At 38.6% G+C, this 21296-nt stretch overlaps 1 protein-coding gene across 2 annotated transcripts in view; it reads right to left on the bottom strand.

Annotated features, from left to right (window-relative positions):
• Positions 1 to 21296, bottom strand: part of PCDH11X (protocadherin 11 X-linked) — a 970783-nt gene that overhangs the window by 260401 nt on the left and 689086 nt on the right. For both annotated transcript variants that reach the window (XM_050965003.1, XM_050965004.1), the window contains one exon: positions 15477 to 15675. In XM_050965003.1, coding sequence (XP_050820960.1) covers positions 15477 to 15675 — 199 coding nt within the window. The remainder of the gene's footprint in view (positions 1 to 15476; positions 15676 to 21296) is intronic.

The following is a 21296-nucleotide window of genomic DNA, read 5'->3' as shown; positions in this document are numbered from 1 at the left end:
ATGTATTAGAAAAATAACACAGCTGGGCATGGATTATTCCACAAGATTATCTTGGAACGTATTAGAGACATTTTTTTTATTTCAGAAGGTGGAGAAAGCCACTAGGGGAGAGGCTATTCTAGATTTGATTCTGACAAACAAGGAGGAACTGGTTGAGAATCTGAAGGTGGAAGGCAGCTTGGGTGAAAGTGACCATGAAATGATAGAGTTCGTGATTCTAAGGAATGACAAGAGGCAAATGGCACAATAAAGAAAATGGACTGGAAGAAGACAGACTTTAGCAAACTCAGTGAGTTGGTAGATAAGATCCCATGAGAAGCAAGTCTAAGGGGAAAAACAGTACAAGAGAATTGGCAGTTTTTCAAAGAGACATTACTGAGGGAACATAGTGGGGAGGTCACCTGCTTCTGCCCTGAAGGGCTTGAAATCAGCCCTGGGAGAGGGCTGAGACTGCACTGCTGCTAGGAAAGCAGCAAGCCTTGGCTGATTGGGGAAACGGCCACAGCTGCAGCTAGGTCCCAATCAGGCCACAGCTGGCCTGTATAAAAAGGCGAGTGAGCCAGGAGCTGACACAGTCTCCCTCTAGCTTCTGAGAGGAAGGGACCTGGCTGCAGGGACCTGAACAGAATACCTGAGTGGAGCAGGGCTGTGGAGCCCCAGGCTGGAAAGCCCCAGGCTGTGGCCTAGCAGAAGGCCAACGGGTACAGAGAGTTGCAGAGGGCAGTCCGGGGGTAGGCCAAGGCAGCAGGTCCAAACCCAACCTTGCCGGTGATGAGTAGGCTGATACTGCAGTCTGCCCAAGGGAGCAGGGACAAGACGATGTCTGGCAGTAGCCTTATACTGAGTTGAGGTGGGGATAGTGGGTGGGGGTTCACTGGGGAGGGGAAAAGAAGAGCAACAAAAATGATGAAAGGTCTAGAAAACATGACCTATGAGGAAAGATTGAGAAAACTGGGTTTGTTTACTCTGGAGAAGAGAAGACTAAGAGGGACATGATAACAGTTTTCAAGTACATAAAAGGTTGTCACAAGAAGGAGGGAGGAAGAAAAATTGTTCTCCTTAACCTCTGAGGATAGGACAAGAAACAATGGACTTAAAATGAAACAAGGGAGGTTCAGGTTGGGCATTAAGAAAAACTTCCTAACTGTGGTTAAGCACTAGAATAAACTGCCTAGGAAGGTTGTGAAATCTCCATCACTGGAGGTTTTAAGGAGCAGATTATATAAGCACCTCTCAGGAATGGTCTAGACAATACTTGGTCCTGACATGTGTGCAGGGGATTGAACTAGATGACCTCTTGAGTCCCTGCCAGTCCTACAATTCTATTTTGATTTGATGATGTGTTGAGTTACACTACAGCATATATGCAAATAGCTGCCAGTGTGATTGATCTACTATCCTGGCATAGCAGATTTGCTATGATTGCTACATGAAACGAAAGCAAAAGCATGTGACGTGATGTTCGAAGCCTTGTTGATTAATGCAGCACCTGCTATTACTGCACATCAATGTCACTTGCAGTGGAAAATTATTAATGCTTTGTTTATATTCCAAAATAAAGAGCTTCAGTCAGGATCAGGGCCATATGTGCTTGGAACTGTACTAAAATAGTCCCTATATCAAGAATTTAAAATAAAACACAGCAAATGGGTGTACACAAAGAATCATATATATTGTGAGAATGAGGATGGTTAGAACATACATGGTTAGAATTAGCTAATGCACACAATTAGAATTTCACTTGTCACGTCAAAATCACTGAATTTCACAGGATTAGAGTGCAAATTATAAATAAGCACAGGTCCTTCTGTTCACTTCAAAAAAGTCATTGACTCTCCCAGTTGGTTTGCACCAAGGCCTGAGTACCAAGATTTTGATGAAACACAAATCTGATGAAAGTTTCATTGTGAATATTTCACACAGTTCTCTCAAGATTAATTCACACAATGGAATTTTCCCTACTCAAAAGGATATGGAAGCTGGAGATAATATCAGGGCACTGCATTAGCCAAATCAACAAGCTGACCTGGTAAAGCAAACCTTCTGGTTATTTTGATATGGGACTTGACTCAAGACCTACTGCAGTCAGTGTGATTGATTTTAATTGATTCTCATTGATTTAAATGGGCATTGGATCAAGCCCATGATGCGTTGGAAATTCACAAAATATAGATGAGGACAGCAATTTATCCAGTATAATTTGGTTTTTTTTTTCAAAGTAGAGAGGAGAAATAGATTAAAGTCATTCCAAGAGTGAAGAGGAATACAAAGATATTTCCTTTACTTAACAATACATAGAAGAAGCTAGAAAAAAAGACTTTTGAGAAAAAACCCATAATTGTTTCTCTTGGTTAGCTCCATATATATCTTTAATCACACCCTATTTCTCTACTTCAGTTAAATTCAGTGGGAGGGAAGTCCGTTAGAGAGAGAAATTAAGAAGTGAAAATGTTAAACCAGAATCACATATTTACTCATACAAGGACAAAAATCTCTAGGATTATTGATTAAAAGCACTTTTACTCAGCAAAACACTGCCACTTCCAGCCCATTGTCTTCTGGGAATCTTCAGCATTCAATAAGGATGTAAATTAACAAACTGCAGAATTCTTGTTAAGACAGATTGTCTATAGTTATCTCTTATTAAATGAATTTCTTGATATGTTTACTAGTTACAGTGAATTCAGTAGATGCAAGTAATTATGAAGCTTCTAACTAAACTGAAAGAACAAGAGATATCACCAGAATTTTGGTATATTGAGGAAATTCTTCCAAATTAAGAAACATTTCAGACCTTAGTTCTTCTTCTTTCCTTTTTTGAAGGAAATTAGGGAACAGAATGCTACCAATGACTAATATTTCACCTGGACAGAAGTTACCCTTAGTACTGCTGGTTATCTTGACTTGTGAAAGAATAAGAGGAACAAGTGGCAAAGACGGTATTTTCTTATGCTCAAAGATAAGTGAGAAGCGAGAATTTAAGATAAAATAAGTAGAAGATAGACAGAAGGAGGTCATAAAATGAATTGCCTCGTGGCTCATAAATAATAGAAACATAAATGTCATATGAACTTTATTTTATGGTGTAGGTGGCCTAATAAACAATTAGAAGCAAAGAAAGGCTTATTGTGAAGAGAAGGCCACCTATTCTCTGTCACTGAAGGCAGTTATTCAAGCTCAGTGACATCCCAGACCTTGTAACATCAGCTTTCAATTGGTAGCGGGTGCCAGGTTCTCAGCTCTTGTCATTTTCAAACAGAATGGACAAGATAAGGGATTGCTTTACTCAGAGTGGCCTGCTTCTCAGTGATAAACCTCTATCTAATCCATACTAGATTTAAGATACCTAAGATACACTCATCTTCAAGGCTGTCACCAGAATGGAACTCTATCAGCAACTTCAACTTTCATACATTACAGACTACTTTCCATTTTGATCTATGCCCTTTGTAGCTTTTCAGGTTATTGTTAGCATCCAGCCCTTGATGCCCTCTCAAACACAGGCTGCCCTGAATTAGATTCCATTTACCCAACCAAACTCCAATGCCTTTATTTACTATAAATATGACAGTCACAGAAAAGGACTTTGAAAATACAGAGGGAAGAAATGTGTTCTCTTCTCACCTCCTCCCCAGACTGCTTGCTAGAGTGATGTATTTTAAAACTTTCATAAACCTCAAACAGAAAAATAGGATTTTCCAAAACCATGTCAGTTTAAGTGATAACATGAATGCATATCACAGAGCATCTGTTACTAAATCACTGTTTATAGCTGCCAAGGCTCATTTATTATACAAACTACTATCAAGTGTGCCGTCTTCTCTCTCAGGTAATGGCAGATTTCTGAACTCTAGGGTGAATCCATTCTTTCTATCTATTTATACACATGATATTTGTATTATTTACATTTCACATTAGGGAATAAAGTGAGCAGGTATTCAGAGACACAAAGTTAATGGCTGAAATGATCTGTCTTATCCCAGTATGTGGTCGAGGAAATGCAGGAGAAAGTAGAGGCCTACTTTAGAAGAACAGCAGCAATGTGATAAAATTTTCCAACGGATTTTCTGTGAAAAGCAGACTGTGTATCAAGGGGAGTACGTGTGTGTGCTTTTATCTTTCCAGAATAATACAAAATGCATTCAGAATGTTGAGGCATTACTAAACTCTTAATGTCAATAATTACATGTTTGAAATTTCTTAAAAAATAATTCTGATTCTGAATGCTGCTTACGCACACATCTCCAGCTCTTATAAGCCAGGAATTTTCAAAAGAGACTAGTGATTTTGAGTCTCCATTTTGGGGCACCAACTAGAGTCACCTTAGCTTGATTTTCTAGAGTGAAAGTGCTCAGCATTGTTGCAAAATCATGTCCCTTTAATGAGGCTCAAAGTGGGCACTCAAAAACCAGGCACCCAAAATTATACAGTCACTTCTGAAAAGCTTGTCTGTTGTGTCTTAGGTACTTAGAGAAGCGCTCCATATCTCAAGCACATGAGTAGCACTACATGGTAATGAAAGTCAAAAACAAACTTACTCACAATGCACAGAACTGGATTTGGTTTGGAAAACAAAAGGTCAAACCAGGTTTTAATATTTAAAACTAAAACTACGACTGTGTTTAATCTATGCCCTATTCATCCAAACCTGTGCAGTTTGAGAAATTATGATTAATGTTTCCAGTTTTCATCATTTTTAAAAGTTATGGCTATATTTAATCTCAAATATCATGAATCTCAAATATCATGAAGGCCTGGTAACCTGCTAGGACTCCACAAGCCTTCCAGGTTATACTGCCATGCAGGCTCTAGCCTATTTCTTTTGTCACACAAATAGGAAAGATATTTTAAAGGGGACATGAGGCTCAAAAATGACACTCTGCTGGCTGTGCTCAGAAATCACAAGCAGGTGGTTGACCAAAGGGTGAGGGGAAGAGTCACAAGTCAGCCCATTCTACCCTACATTTTAGAACCACCAACATCCCCAGCTGCCAAATTCTTTCCATGGTCCCTTTTGAAGTTAATCTCACAACGCAGACCCCACTCTAATTATCAAATCTGAAACTCAGAGGTTTCAGAATGATTTATTTGGTTTTTTTCATCATAGGTTTGTACAACACCCCCCTCCCTCCCCACGCACAAGTAGTTTAAAATCTCAAAGCAAAACTCAGTCAGAACTGCTGAGTTCCTCCTGGTTTCATATCCAAGTCATGTGTACACACAAATTTCATGTGATTTCAGTTCCAAACTATATGCTGGTGGTATACACCCAAAACAGGCCCTGGCTTTCTCAACTATTTGCATTTCTTTCTTAAACAGCTTGAGTTTTCAATTGTAACAAAAACTGAAGCCAGAGGTTTCTCGTGCTTACTTAAGTTTTCTTGGGAGTTCTAGCTAAAACCTCCTAACAATTTTAGATATTCAAAGTCCCACCCTACCTAGGACTATAATAAGAAAGTTTCCCCAATATTCCTTTTCAAAATCATCCTAAATCAAGCTACCTTGTTTTCAGGTCACCTGTAGGACATTTCTGATCAATCAGTCACATCAATTACACCAGTCAAAGCAGAGGAGGAGGTTGAGGCATTATAAGCGATGAAATATCCTTTGTTCACAAAATATTTCATAACTGACTTCTTGTAATTCATGACAGTTTGTATTGGACAAATATGCTATTCATACACAGTAATTTTCTCCTGTGATTTGAGATGAGATTCTCCCAGAAACCTTTTTGACTTATCTTATCCAGAAAACATCTTATCCACATAGTTCTGAAAGAACACTTCATCCAGTTCTCTGGGAATCCACAAACTCAGTTTGATAGCATCTCATCATTCAGGTTAATTTATTAGGCAGGTAACAGCTCTGTGCCCATGCTGGCCAGGCATAGAAAAAGGGGGGTATAGGTACAGGGTGATACCATTATTCCAAATCATGTCACACACTGCACAGTTAATAGCTAGGAAAAATGTGTATAAATATCTATACTTCTTGAACCTAGTTTGTCTGGACATCATACTGATCATGTAAGGATAAGTTGCTTTGCAGATTGTGTAATGACCGATTACTTATGTCCTCACCTTGTCTATATTTCAGGCTTATCAGTTCAAGGTGTTCCCACATACCTTAATTAGGCTAAAAACATCTTCAGCACACAACCTGTCACACCTTTGTTTACAGTTTAACCTTGCATTCAAATCTAGCCATATATATGTTTACCCATAGCCAGCCAGATCTATGACTACAGTTTGCAGTTTAGAAAGGAACAGCTAAAATATTTTGAGAATCCAATTTAACTTTCAGCTGTATAACCCTTAGTGCCCTTAAATGTGCACAATCAAGATATAAAGTTACATTATTAAGCTAGTTACAAAGGATATATGCATTTAAATGAAGATGTTCAACCTACCCTGATTTTTATTTTCACCAATTTCCCACCTTTTAAATCAAATATCCAACTACTGATTACTCGTAGTGTTTCATATATATATGATTCATGGCAGCAGTCTCAGCAGGTCATCAAAAAGGTTGGCATTTCTCAAAGTAGTACAGTACAGTATTCAGCCTTTACATTCTCCCACCTACATACAGGCTAATTAGATTAAAGGTAGAAGATCAATCAAACTGTACTAGCTCAGAAAGATTAATTACTTCAGCACTCTGTGAATTAATTATTAGTGTACAGCCATGGGGACAGGCAAACCCAATACAGTAAAAGGAGAGGGACTCAGACAGACAGATGTGGCAGACTGGGACATATTTCAGCTGCGATTTATTATCTTTAAATGACTAATGACAGCATTTCCCCCTTTGTGTCGAAAACAGTGCTTTAGACCTAAATGTTATGGCAACTCGATAACTTCTCAATAACATAAAGACAAATGTCAGTATTGCATTTCAAAAGTGGTTGTAGAATTAAAGGGGGGGGGAATGATTTGTGGAAAAAAATAAAACTACAATCTTTTGCTTGGTTGTTAAATGCCATTTCACAGTTCTTCATTATTCTGATACTGCATGCCAAATGCTACTCCGACTAATGCTGTCATATCTGATGATTCTGAATGTGAAATGAATATTTACAATAAAGCATTTTCTCAAAATCCAGCCATGTCAGGACTTTTAAAGACAGTGTGAATTAGTGATCTGATTGCATTGAGGATAATTCCCTTCTCTCTCCATCTAATCTATTCTACCTAGGTATCTGATTTCTCCTCAGATTCATCTCATATTCATTCCTTCAACACCAGTTCCCCACCCTACTGATTTGGGGAATTATTTGCACATCCATTTTCTAAGTACTCTGATTTGTGTTCTCTCTCTTCCTATGTTTTGTCATACATTGACATGATTGATAAGCTGGTAAACTGACTTTCACTGCAATCTAGAAATAATTATCACCACTGCCAAATATGCGGCCACTGTAAATCTATGACAATGTAATGGTGGCCAGCGTTTATTACCATGGTACAGTAACAAGGTGGTAATCCAATGGTAAAACAATTACTGTATATTGGTGGGCAAATCTCAAAAGCTGACTCAAAGCTCAAAGCTAGCAGTTGATAAAGCTATGCAGGTTACAGAAAGCTTGAGTTTTTGTGGCCTCTTTAATTTACTGCTTGATACACACAGCAAACATTCTTCTCAGGTGAGTGTGCCCTCAGACAAACTCCACCCAAGTATCTGTAAGGGGTGTCAGTCATGCACTTTACTGTAGAAGACTTTGCATTATTTGGAAGCTGGACCTTTGTCCAGAGCTACAGTAGTGGAGAACAAAACAGGCTAAATACTTTACACTGGCCAGAAGAATAAAACACAAAGAGGCCAGCTGGTCTCTGTGAAAAATCCACCAAACCAAAAAATCCACCCAAGACCAATTGCTTGGCTCAAGAGGATCTGCAAACAAGAATTCATTAACTACAGAAAAAAACCTAACAACTAAGTATAGCTACAAAGAACAAACTTTGATCGAGCAGAGATTCCACAGCTGTGGGGCCCAGAGGAAAGAGACACACTAAGGGATGGTTGGGGTACAGGCTCTTACATGCTCAGAGATTCTAGGAGACTTCACAATGTTAGCTGTTTTCAGTGCTATCAAAAGTTCCATGGCTCACAAGCAGCAACATGAATCTAACCACTGGGGACCTGCAGACAGGTGGTCAATTCAGTAATGGTTGGGATTCTGTTATTTACAGTATCTACATCTCTTGAGAATCTAGGAAATGATAGATTTCTGATGCTTCCTGTTTTCACTTTGAGCATGTGTCCTGAGAACAGTCTCATTCACACTATTTCTATTCCTGCTTCTGATCCAAGTCAGAACTGAGGGCCAGGACAAGTGACAAATTCTGGGGAAAATTAGACAAAGATTTTCAACCCTGAAAATAAATGTGTATAGTTTGAGAATGAGTTGGTTAGTATTTCATTCACATGGATTCATCTTTCCCTAATTACAATGGAATCATCCCAACCTATTCATGACAAATTTAAAAATGTTAGGACAATTCTTACTGTCTCCCCATGGCCCATATCTTAGGTCTGATTATATATTAGGATGAAGAATCTGAAACAGAAGCACTCAATCATATTCCTTGTCTATCAGTAGGGTGAGCAATGACTGATACTTTATCAGTATTTTTTGGGGAAAAAATAGAAGATCTTTTCGAAAAAAGAGCACATTCCTGTTGGGATACACCAGAGACTCTCTGTTCAGCAGGGGGGCAAGAGACCCAACACCATCCACAATCTCTTATCTCAGCATGAGGGCTGCTGTCCAACTGCGAGGACAGTTTTTCTTACAATGTCAAAATAACATATTTCAGCAGCAAGAGTGTTTCTAAACATCACACAAGGCAGCATGGGAAGAAATGTGGCCATTTTCTCCTATGGGGAGACAATTCATATTGATTGTTTCCTTTCAGTTGGAGACTAATAGTTTCTTCTGCAAATCTACATCAGATGGATTATACAATCCTGTTATTAATTATTTTGGTGGGTGCCAGGCAACACTTGCAATAGGTAAGGTTGCAGACCAGTTACCATTATTAATCCCTGTATTTACAAGCTAATTTTATGAAACATTCATCCTTTCAGCTAATATTTTCTGTGGTTGGCATTCACCCTACTGGTGGGATTTTGGGGGAGGGACTAGTGGTACAGGTGGTATATGAGAAAATCCCTCCTTCAGCTGCTTGTGCGTTAAAGAAGAAGGGAGGGAGGAATAGAATTTTCTTACTGTAGAAAAAAAGAAAAATTTAACCAAATTGTTTTGACAGGGCTACAGAAAAACTGGATGAAGTTTGAAACTTGACACGAAGGTGAATTTATACTGAGTTGTAGTACATCTGCTTGCTTAAAGGGATAGTGAAAAATATAAACAACTGCAAATAAAATAGCTGTTAAGCATGCTCAGAACTTAGCTTAGGGTGACCATATGTCCCGTTTTGACCAGGACAGCCCCTTTTTTAAGCCATGACCAGGACATCCCAACTTTTTTGGTAAAACTATGCATTTGTCCCATTTGCTCTTGCCAGTTGATGATCAGTTGTCAAAAGCAAACTGGACAAATGCCGTTTTCCCAAAAAAAGTTGTGGGCGACCCATAGTGGGGTTCAGAGGAACATGTGGTAAAAGAACAGCAACATCAGCCCCTCTCAAAAGAGCAGCTCAGGGGATTGGACTGGCCCTGCGGGGGGAAGAGGAGGCTTGAACCAGTCCCACATAGGTGGGAGTCAGGGACAGCTCAAGCCAGCTGTGCAGGGGCAATATGGGGGCTTTGGGCCAGCCCATGGGGTGTCCCGTTTTCCCTTTGGGAAAATATGGTCACCATAACTTAGCTGCTAAAATTCACAGCTGTGCCTAACACATATCTTCTCCCTCAATTCCTTCTCTGATGTCACTGCTTATTTCCCCTAACTGGCATGACAAGAGCAGAAAGAGGAGCAGCTAGCACAATTTGCCTAAGGAACATTGTTACTGTCTTCTAAGAGCTGTCTGCACAGGCAGTCCTTTTCTTGTTGTCTTCTGCTTCCTGAGTTTTTTGTTGCTCTTTTTAAACAAAAGAAATTAAATAGAAAAGACTCTATTAATATTCAGGTGAGCTTTCATGATTAAAATCAGAGGGAGCTAGGAAAAGCAAAAGAAGGTCTCAGAAGCAACACTAACTCAGCTGGGTTACACCTACCTTCTGGAAAATATTTCTAGTTAAACACACAGCATAATGAGAGCGGGAGTTGGTAGCAATCTACTTTTAGGGTTACTAACGCTTTCCATTATAAAGGATCCTTGCTTTAACACCTTTCATTGTTTGCAGCAGGCTTTTGAAATTCAGCAGGTAGAAAGCTTTGGAGCTAATGTGCCATGGAATTTAGCTGAGTTACAAACTACTAAAAATCACCGTATTTCCCTTCTCTGGCTAGTGTTCCTCTGGAAATTTTAATCAGCAGTATCAAAATAGCAGAGCATTTTGAAGAGTTGGGCCCAGCCCCATATCATAGCCAAAACAGAAGCAGCATCACAATACTGTACCAGGTTGTTGCCAGAACAGCTGTAGCAAAAGGGTGAGGGAGCCAGGGTGGGCTCTCCTGCCCATGACCTGGTACACAGCCCCAGCATTCCAACCTCACCTCTGGGGGCATGATAAGTAAGTTAACTTTGTCATTTCCTGACTTGAAGTGTGAAGTCTTAACATTGCATTAACATTGTTTCCTTCATTTAACAGATTTAAAATCCAATTTGTTCTCTTTAAATATATTACAATTCTTCCTTACAATTGGATTCACAATTAAAGACATGTTTCTGCTGATTTGATGTGGGAGTCAAAAAGGGAAAGAATTTTTTTTCTGAACAGCTTATTATTTTAGGTAATTTATTACCAGAAAAAGCAACTGATTGGGCATGCAATGTATTTAAAGGAAAACTGAAAAAGAAGTTGCATAAGTTAGTTTTGTTGCTTAAGGATAACATTAACTTCCTCTAACAGTTTACATGCTTGTTTATTCTGCTATTGACTAATACAACAGAGTTTATTGGCATCTGCTTTGCATTCCGATGCATTATACAGCACCAGCACTGTTTGTTTCTCCAGAGCTCCTTCATGAGTGAAAAATTATACTAACAAAAGCCAGAGAGCTTTAACTAACACTTCTCCAATTTTTAAAAAATATATAATCTAACTATTTTTAAAAGGACGCTGAAAAGGTGTTTTTCTCAACATTTTAATTCTTATATCACTTCCCTCCTTCCTCCTCTGCCAAGAAATCTGAAACCAAAACCAATTTCTTTCCAATATTTGTTTTCTTCGATCACATGCTCATACTAGTTTAATTATTTTAGGGTTCCTCATAACTCTTATGCTGGTGGCATTGTTTTCTTAGGGAGGAAAAGGGAGAAAAAAAGAAAACCAAAACACTCCCTCTAATTTTGAGGGGTGAGTTGGGGAGTTTCACATCTCTAGATATAGCTACCCTTACGAGGATCTTTTGTTTCTTTCAATGATTTGCAACAGTCATTTTGTTGTAACTAGTAAGTTGATATTAATTCTGTTTCAACTGTTACTGTTGATATTTCAGAAGAAAGCCCAATATTAGGACCAATGGATCAACTGATAAATTATAATTGGTAATGTCTTTCAGTGCTTATTTGTTTTAAAAGTTTCCATTTTAGGACAGGGCTTCCAAATATTAAGGTAACCCTCATGCTCATGTTGTTCAATATTTATCTTTCGATAGGAGAATAAATTATTATTTAAGAATAAATTTCTTAAAACGAAAAGCACCGAAGAGCAACACTTAGGAGAAGCAGGAGTAATCAAATGCTTGTGGGTATAACCCTGTTTGATGGGAGATTTGTCACCTTTGATAGGGCTCTTAATAAGTTCTGGGTCAGTTCTAGCTGAGTAGTTTTATTAGAAGCTTTTCACATTCACAGTGTATAGCCCTGCTCCACAAGTCTGGGTAAAACTGCATTCAGGCAATTTGAAGAATATCCTGAAGCCCAATATTCAGATCAATGTTTCAGATTAAGAAACTTCCAATACTATAGAGAGGTCTTGAGAAGGAATAACGGCCATGCTCCTCATTTTATAGTAGTCTAAGCCACTTCCTATGCCTGCACTTCATTTTACTTCATATTCTTATTTTTTACATTAGCCATGTGTTCCTGAAACAAACTGAGCTAAGATTCAACTTTATCAGGCCATTCTGAATTAGTCCAAAATTAAACTTGTTTGGTGGAGGAAATCAGCATTTCCACATGGTGGCTCTCAAGCATGGAAGGAGAAGCTAAAGATAAATGTACAGATATTAAACAAGAAATATCTTGGGAAACTTTATGTACATGTGACAAATTTAGCCAACAACGTACTCAATTCTTGGACAGTAAGTTTAACATATTAATTGGTCAACAAGGTATTTCTGCTCCTCCCAGCTCCACTGTGACACAAGTTAACTTGCAGCAATGAGCAATTTCAATGAAAAATATGCCAACATTTTTCCCACAATGGTACTGTACTTCAATATTTTCTGTTGTGTAAATGCACAGGGGTCAGATCTATTTAAATGTATACTTGTATTGCCTGCTGCTAGGTATTTGCATCAGATACATGCCACAACAGTAATAGTTAGAAGATCCACAAGCAGCTGTGATCTTCAAATCAAAGGGGTGACGCCACACTGCATCAATTGTATATGGTAGTTAGGTTATCAAAAAAGGATAAAAGTTAGAGGAGAACACATCTTCACACTACAGGAACACTAATTATTCTTGGTACCAAGTTTAAAACCGAGCTGTCAGATAATTAGTCATCTCTGAAACAGGTGACTAAACTTTCTGCAAATTTCACACTCAAAAAGACATCAGGTGTCTGCTCAGTCTCTGCATAGTGAGATGTGTCAATGGCTTTCAGTTGTCAGTGTGGATATTATTAGACTCAAACTGACATTTCAGAGGCTTCCTAAGTGATCCATTTTTCTTTTGATCTAAAGCTGTAGAAATTGGGTTAAAAAAAAGCTCGGATTGGGTTCAGCTCCAAACCTGAGCCTCATTTTAAGTGGCAAAAGCAGCATCTGTGCACTTTTGCCTAATGTAGTGATTTCTCTTGCATCAATTTTACTCTGATGTCCTTTGCAGACAAGTTAAGGCTAAGAGTGCACCATAGTCATACATACCTATCTCCTGCGTCTAATACTTACTTTGGTGAAGTATGGGTAAATAACAGAGTTGGGTGAATAGTAAAAGAAACAAAACGTGGATATTCATTCAAGTTTGAAAATTATTGTTTTTGATTGTATGCAACCCCCTTTGTGCTTATGTTCTGTGAAAAGCTGAGCTTTTTTAGCATGAATACAAATAAAAGTGAATTTGAAACTCAAATAATTTAAGGACATTCAAACAAGGAATATTTCAGCACTGTTTCGAAAACCATGTAAACCTATACAAACAAGCCAACACATCTGCTGAACACTTCAGCTACTGAAGATGCCCAGTTAACTGTTCATGAGCCATTCATAAAATACATCATATTTTGTGAAGAAATTCACAAATATTAAAAAAAAAAAGAATTTGATATTTCTGTGAACTCACAAATATTTTGCCAACACCAAAAATCTCAACTTTCAAGGGTAAATTGTTCATTACACTTTTTAATTCAGTTGTACTAAACAAGTCTGTGAAATACCATAAACGACTAATATGATATCCTCTTGTAACATAATTAACAGCTCCAAAGACATTGTTAGGATAAACTCATTTTCTTTCTATTGTTAAGTTAGATTAAAATGTCATCATCACTCCCTTCTAACTCTGTTGGAGACATTAGGATCTTCAGTTGTTCTGTGAAATGGAAGTAAGTGTGTTTCCTTCTTTTGACCCTATCTAGAGATGAATTTGACATTGTTACAGTGAGGATTTGGGAAGTCTGTCAGTGTCAAATTTATGAATTCTGTGTGTTTATGCCCTTATGGCTGTCTTTTGCTGTATATTTTCATCATACCTTTTGTGCTAAGAAGCGGGAGAATGGCACTTGGTTGCCTGCCCCTAAAAGGGCTGGTCATTAAGGACCAACAACAATTGAATAACCTGGTCCTAAAACAACTGGATGGTTACAACCTAGATAAAACCAGTTTTCGCCAGCTTATCTGCAGAGGAGTGGGAAATGAAAACAAACAAAAAACAACTCCAAAAAACAGGAGGCAGGTCACAGAAACCAGGTGTTCGGCATGCTTTTTGAGCTAGGAAGGACTGTCTGACTTTCAGACCAACAGAAGTTGAAGTGAGTTTGCTGCAGGAGTCAGAGAGTACAATCCATGACCAAGATGAGGAGACTGAGTCCCAAGGAGTGAGGATCAGGGACTCCTGAAAGTGACAGATGAACACCCAAAGGGCTCTCAGACTGGTGAGGACACTGGAGGGAGGGACTTGAGAGCAGATGTTGTTGGTTTTTGCATGGATCTGTAAATCTGTATGCTTTCTGCATGTTTGTTTAAGAAGTTACTTTGTACAGCCTCTAAGTGCCTGGCTTCAACTGGCATGTGTCTCTGAATGGGTTAAATGGTAAACCAGACTACCTTTGGTGGAGTTTGGGGAAGGGTGTGTTTAAGCTGTTGTGGAGACTTGTGGGGTTCAGTACTGGTCTTGGGGCCTAGGATAGCTGGACTGTGGGGTACCACTTTGGAGAAGGGGTATCATCAGGACACCTATATGTCAGGAATGAGCCTAAAGACCAGAGACAGTTTCTGAAGCCTGCCTAGACCCAGTGGAGATGAAAAGCACCTAAATCTGGTGTTTGTCCAATAAGGGAGAGCTTGTTATGCTGAATGACAGTTACAAAAGAGCCTTTTGTTCTACTTCTAAATCAAATACACTGTTGTAAGTTGGCCCTGAGTACACCTTGACATGTCAGCTTTGCCTACCCACTTTCCGATGTCATCAAACTCCAGTGCCACTTGTATAATTAAGCAATATGACACAACAAGCAATGCCTTTCTGGGTGATTACCTCACACCATAGTTGCCCTCACAGGCACTAAACAGAGGACATTTAATTTCTGAAGAACAGCAGTGATTTCACAGAACTGCATGTTGCCCAGAGGGCTCTGCTGCTTTATAGAATGCAAAGTAGGGAAAAGTACGGAAGGGGAAATGTTAAAAGCCATTCCGGTCTTGAGGAGCATCAATGTGAATAAAAAAGGCAGCAGTGACAACCAACCAGAAAGCACCACTTCTCTCTATCATGCCAAAGCCATAACAAACCCCAGCTAATAAAGATGCAAATCAGCTACAACATCTACAGAGCATTTCAACACAAAATAGTCAAAAATACTTGCTTTGAACTTTTGTCATTTTTGTCTTTAAAATGTAGAGGTTAGCAACCAGTATTTTCCCATCTTAATTTAGCATTAAACTTTAATTAGTGGCTTTAAAATTATCCCATTTGTGACTTATTAACATTTAAGGACAAATATGCCTAGAGAGCATCACTTACTGGACTCCGGGTCCGAATTGCCATCTCCTTCTGTCCGACTGTTGGGTGAAGCCTGTTCATAGTACTCCTCTTGGGGGAAACCAAGGGGCAGAGGATGCGATGTGCTAGCACTGCTGCTGGGTTCATGGTCTCCAAGCCCACTGTCACTGCAGCTTTCCTGGGAGCCGTCTGGTAGGTGAAACGTGACACGGCGTTGCGACTGCAAGGAAAGAAAGAAAATTATATGGTTTCAACTACAAACTGAGTAATTGCTTAATGCATCCAATGTAGGAAATATATTATTTCAGCTATCTGGTGAGGACACATTAACATTATCTACAGTTGTGCACAATTTCAGGCTTTCATGAACAGGCAGCTCTGCTTTCAAACCTGCTTCATCTGACAGCAGGCTTTTCCTATTTTTTAAACTGTAAACCTCGATGCAAAATGAAAGACGTCTCATGCTAAAGAGATTCTGTCAACCTTCACAGGCCTTTGAAGCCTTCCATAAATCAACTTGGAGATTTCAATCACCATTTGAGATGGAATTTATTTCTCTGCTCATTTCTCTAGTTTTCAAAATATATTCTTTTCATTATAAGCTACTCCCCTATTTTAAGGCCAGAGAATGCGAAACATTTGTAACTGATATGGCTGATTCTTTCAGAATCACAGTAATAACATAATAACAATAAATCTTACAATGAAAATAAATCTTTTTTAAAAAAATTATCTAAACAAGTGAAGTAAAAGTAGTCCCCAGACTTTCCCCTTCAAAAATTGTAGGGACATAAGCTTTTGTTTTGATTTCATCCATAATGCAAAGAGCTTTTGGGCCAGTTTTTTGAAAGTATTCAGGTACCTAATGAGATTTTTCAAAAGCATTTAGGCACCTAAAACTTAGGCACCAGCTGCCTACCTAGAGCTTTTGAAAATTCCTTATAGGTGCCTAAATACCTTTTGGTGCACCAAAAGTCTAAAGTAACAGACCTGAGCTAAAATTTCCCCAAGCATCCTATTTTCAAAAGTGACTTAGGCACTTAGAAGCCTGTGTCACTGGAAGTCAATGTTCTTAAGTAAAAAAAAATCTTCAGCCCTCATGATTGTGGCTTGAAAACATGAACCTTAAAGGTCCAAGAAAGAGAAAGCACATAAAATAGCCCCAAATTAGTATTTTTAATATTTCATGATTTTTATGCCATTCACGTGATTTGAGGAGGTGAATACAATTCCTAAATGCTTGGGAATAGCAATGCTACAGGTTCAATTTTTTGGGCGAATAGTCATAAAAAGTTGGTATATGCATTGTCAATTAAATACATTACATATAGCTACAGATCACTATACATTTATTTTAAAGGCCTGATGAAGACTGTTGTAAACTGAGACATTTCTCTGGAAAAAATAGATTTGGCTATTTTTTTAACCTCTTTTGTTACTGAGAAATTAGTACACTTGTTCAGACATTGCTGGAGTAAATCATGATATTGTCAAGGCCCTGACATTTTGTGGTTTCATATTCAGTTTAACATCCCATGAAAATCATTTTAACAGACTGCGTACTTACAGACAAATATTAACAAGTAGAAAAATTCTCATCACATGTTTTGTTGACTTAAGACAAACACAGTGCCTTAGGTCCAGTATTAATTATACATAGACCTTGGTGTGTGCTGGAGTAATGCTCTGGTCACTCAGTGTGCTTTTACTACACTTCTCAAGCAATCTGGGCACTGTCTGGTGGCCAAAATTAAACCTGATAATGCCCATTGGAGGTAACAAAAAAGTGTAATTTTGGGCCTTTGCTTCTCTCTATCAATACAGATGGGGAAGGGAGAAGAAAGGCCCTACTGACAAAAGGGAGACAGACATGAAATGGAGGAAGGCAGCTGCTGGGAATGGAATGACTTACTACTCAGAAAGTGTGAGAGTTCACAAGAACACACCCTTTATTTAATTGAATCCTCAGCACAGGCCTCTGCCAAGACAATAAAATCTATGATGTAACTTGCATCGTCAGTTATTCCTACCCTGTTGTAGCAGTTATTATAGCAACAGTTCTTCTACTTTTGCTTTGACACACTCTAGAGAGGTATGGGTTGGTGGGTCGATGGCTGCAGAGAAACCAAGTAGCGGCAGCACCTCTCCTTTGCTGTTATTTTTGCTAAGGTCCTGATGAGTAGAGCACAGGCAAAGTAGAACTCCATGTATGCATGAAATTCGCAATCTTCCTCTGCAGTCCTGTCGATTTTGGACCATGGGGAGCACATCTGCTCCACAAGCTCACCAACCTCCCTCTTGGAGAAAAGGAGGCAGGTGGGGACGGAGAGCAGTACAATGGAAGGCTAGAATGATGAACCCACACTTTATTTCATGTGATTTTCTCACTCCCATGCCTGTTTTCTGCTGACAAGGGCCAGGATGTAATTGTCTGCTTTAGATTTCAAAGACACAAAATATCATTGGCCAAAATCTATCCTCATATACACCGATGCAAACCTACTAGTATTTCCCAGAATTCCTTTTATGTCAGTGTTTACATAATATATATAAAATATATAGTAATCTCAGACCTATTAGATGGCAACTGTTGACAAATGCCAACTTTTTAATGGTAGCCACTGACTACGACAGGAACATTACGCAGAATGTTCTGGGTCACAAAGACATCACAGTATTGTTGTTACAGCATCGTATAAAACAGAAGGACTTATGTCCTCCATCAACCATTTATATGAAGGCCTGACAAAAGTAGCATGAAGCAAACTAGGTAACATCCTCTCATGTCTATAGAGGTGCTGGTGACATAATAATCCAAAAAAGGAAATTCATAATCCACAAGAGCAAAATTATTCTGCTTTGTGGAATGAGACTTCCACTCATGGACTTACAAAATTAATGTATTGGCCCAGAGGGCTACACTATCATTTTTGGTTAAAAGTGAATCTCGACTCCGGAGCGATCATGTCCATTATTCTTTATCTCCTCAATGGGAAGGTATAACTCAAATTGATGTTAATTGGACTTACATTTAGCACATAATTCCCTTTAAATCTCACCCTGCTCTCCTCACCTTCTATCTCTAGATTCTTCTTCCATTTGGTTTTTGCGCCTTCTCCTCATCCTTCTTTACGTGCCTCCACCCCTGAGCATAACATTCTGAAGTCTAAAAATCCTTACATTTTAAAGCTACATGGAAGTTATTAGGAACACCTCCAACATCACTTTCTTATGACATCAAGTACTGGACATCACAATGGATGTAAACATACACATTTTAATGAAACAACTGTAATATTCCATGTAGAATGTAATGAACCACACTGAAACAAAAATGTGACTGTAAAGAAATGAAGTTTTCTTAGCAAACTTGTGCTCACTGCATCAGTTTTATGCCCAAATCACACCTTTGTTCAACAACATTCAGATTTTTCCCAAAAATAAGCATAATACTGTGGTTTGGATCATCTTTACGGAAAAAAATCATGAGGATCCCATTGCAGAAGTCTTGTACTAGAGACAGTGGGGTCTCACCCCAGCAAAAAAAACTGCTAAAATTTCACAGATTATGGAGATCCACAAGAGGCCAGACCTATCTATACAGCTGTTCTATGTCTCTGTACCGGTATGGCACTCAGTGCAGTCCTCCAAAAGCTACCTGGGATTCAATCTGACTGTAGCTGTCCACAGGACTCCTGGAAAGAGACGCTGTGGAATGTTTTGCATGAATGGATGGGGAACAATGTGTACTTTCACCCGCAACTACCACACTCCTGTCTAGTCTCTGATCCTTTCCCCAGCACAAACCCACAGAGACCCACGAAGTGCCCCCCACAAGGCCCTGAGGAAGGGATGGTTCCACAGAGATGACTGATGTCTACTGGCCCAAATGACACAGTGCTTAAAATATCCATGGCTTCTTGAAATCCAATCTATACTACTACTCTCACCGTTGCTACAACTGGTGAAGCTGAATAATAGAAGCAACGGTGACGAATTTACAGGGGGAAAAAGAAAAGTCTAACTGCCTTTATGCCCTGTGATAATCAAAAATATGTGCACAATTATGCATGTAATCTGCATATATAAAAAGATAGTAACTGCACAGAACAATTAGACATTCAACTGCATGCGTAAATATGTAAAAATAAGGCCCTTACAGGATATTAATAAGAAAAACAGTAACACTAATTAACATACATTTATAATGTCTATGACTCATCATATTCCAGTGCATATACTATTTGCCAGGTGCAGACACAAAAGAAACTATCCCTCTGAATATTACTGTAGAACTAAGTATATTCAGATGGTGTTACTCCTCCTTTGTAATGTGCTGTTGGGCACTGTTTGACAAGGTACTAGACCACAGCAGATGGACCTCTAGTCTGCTGTACAGCAACAGCTACTATAGTATTGTCTTCAAATTATGTTATTCCACGTTGCTCCCAAATTCAGGTTTTTCAAAATTAACTTTTTACAAAGCCTGAAACCAATCAAAATGTTGTCATTTTTTAAAAACAAATGTCTATTCCTCTTCAATGTTTGCAGCTCAACAACACTGTGTTAGTGCATTAGGACTTGAAAGATAAGTTGACAAAGTCACCAGAACTTATTTTTATTGTTCAAAATGAGAGGAATGAAAACAAATGGAGCCTGTCAAACTAACTTGATATATTTTTGATGAGATTACAAGCTTGGTTGATAAAGGTAATACTGTTGATGCAATGTACTTAGATTTCTATAAGGTGTTCGACTTGGTACCATATGACATTTTGATTAAAAAACTAGAATGATATAAAATTAATGTGGTGCACATTAAACGGATAGGTCTCAAAATGTAATTTTAAATGAGGATTCATCATCGACCAGATGATGTGTGTTTCCAGTGGGGTCCTGCAGTGATCTGTTCTTGCCCCTACACTGCTTAATATTTTTATCAATTACTTCAAATAAAATATAAAATCATTACTGATTAAGTTTGCAGATGATACAATAAATGTGGGAGTGGTCAATAACGAAGAGGAGAGGTCACTGATTCACAGCACTCTGGATCGCTTGGTAAGTTGGGTGCAAGCAAACAATGTGTGTTTTACTATGGCTAAATGTAAATATACATATCTAGGAACAAAGAATGTAGTTCATACTTACAGGATGAGGGGACTCTATACTGGGAATCAGTAACACTGAAAAAGATTCAGGAGGTTAATCAGCTGAATATGAGTTCCAAGTGTGATGCTGCTGCTAAAGGAGCTAAGGCAATCCTGGGATGCATAAACAGGGGAATCTCAAGTAGGAGTAGAGATGTTATTTTACATCCATATTTGGCACTGGTGCGACTATTGCTGGAATACTGTGGCCAGTCCTGGTGCCCACAGTTCAAGACAGATGCTGATAAATTGGAGAGGGTTCAGAAAAGAATCATGAGAATGACTGAAGGAGAGGAAACATGCCTTACATTGATAGACTCAAAGAATTCAATCTATTTAGTTTAACAAAGAGAAGGTTAATAAGGGGTGACTTCATTACGGTTTATATTTAAGTATCCATATAGGGAACAAATATTTCATAATGGGCTCTTCAGTCTAGCAGAGAAAGGTATAACATGATCCAATGGCTGGAAGATAAAGCTAGACATCTCCAGAGTAGAAATGAGTAATTTTTTAACAGTCAGAGTAATTAACCATGAGAACAATTTACTAAGTGTCATGGTGGAATCTCCATCACTGACATTTTAAAATCATGATTAGAGGTTTTTTTTCTGAAAGAGCTAATATAGGAATTATTTTAGGAAAGTTCTGTGTTCTACAAGAGGTCAGACTAAATAAAAATAATTGTTCA

This window comes from Gopherus flavomarginatus, chromosome 8, assembly GCF_025201925.1.
Source record: "Gopherus flavomarginatus isolate rGopFla2 chromosome 8, rGopFla2.mat.asm, whole genome shotgun sequence".
NCBI lineage: Eukaryota > Metazoa > Chordata > Testudines > Testudinidae > Gopherus > Gopherus flavomarginatus.
The sequence above is the reverse complement of the archived record's forward strand: the minus strand, read 5'-3'. Positions and strand labels throughout refer to the sequence as shown.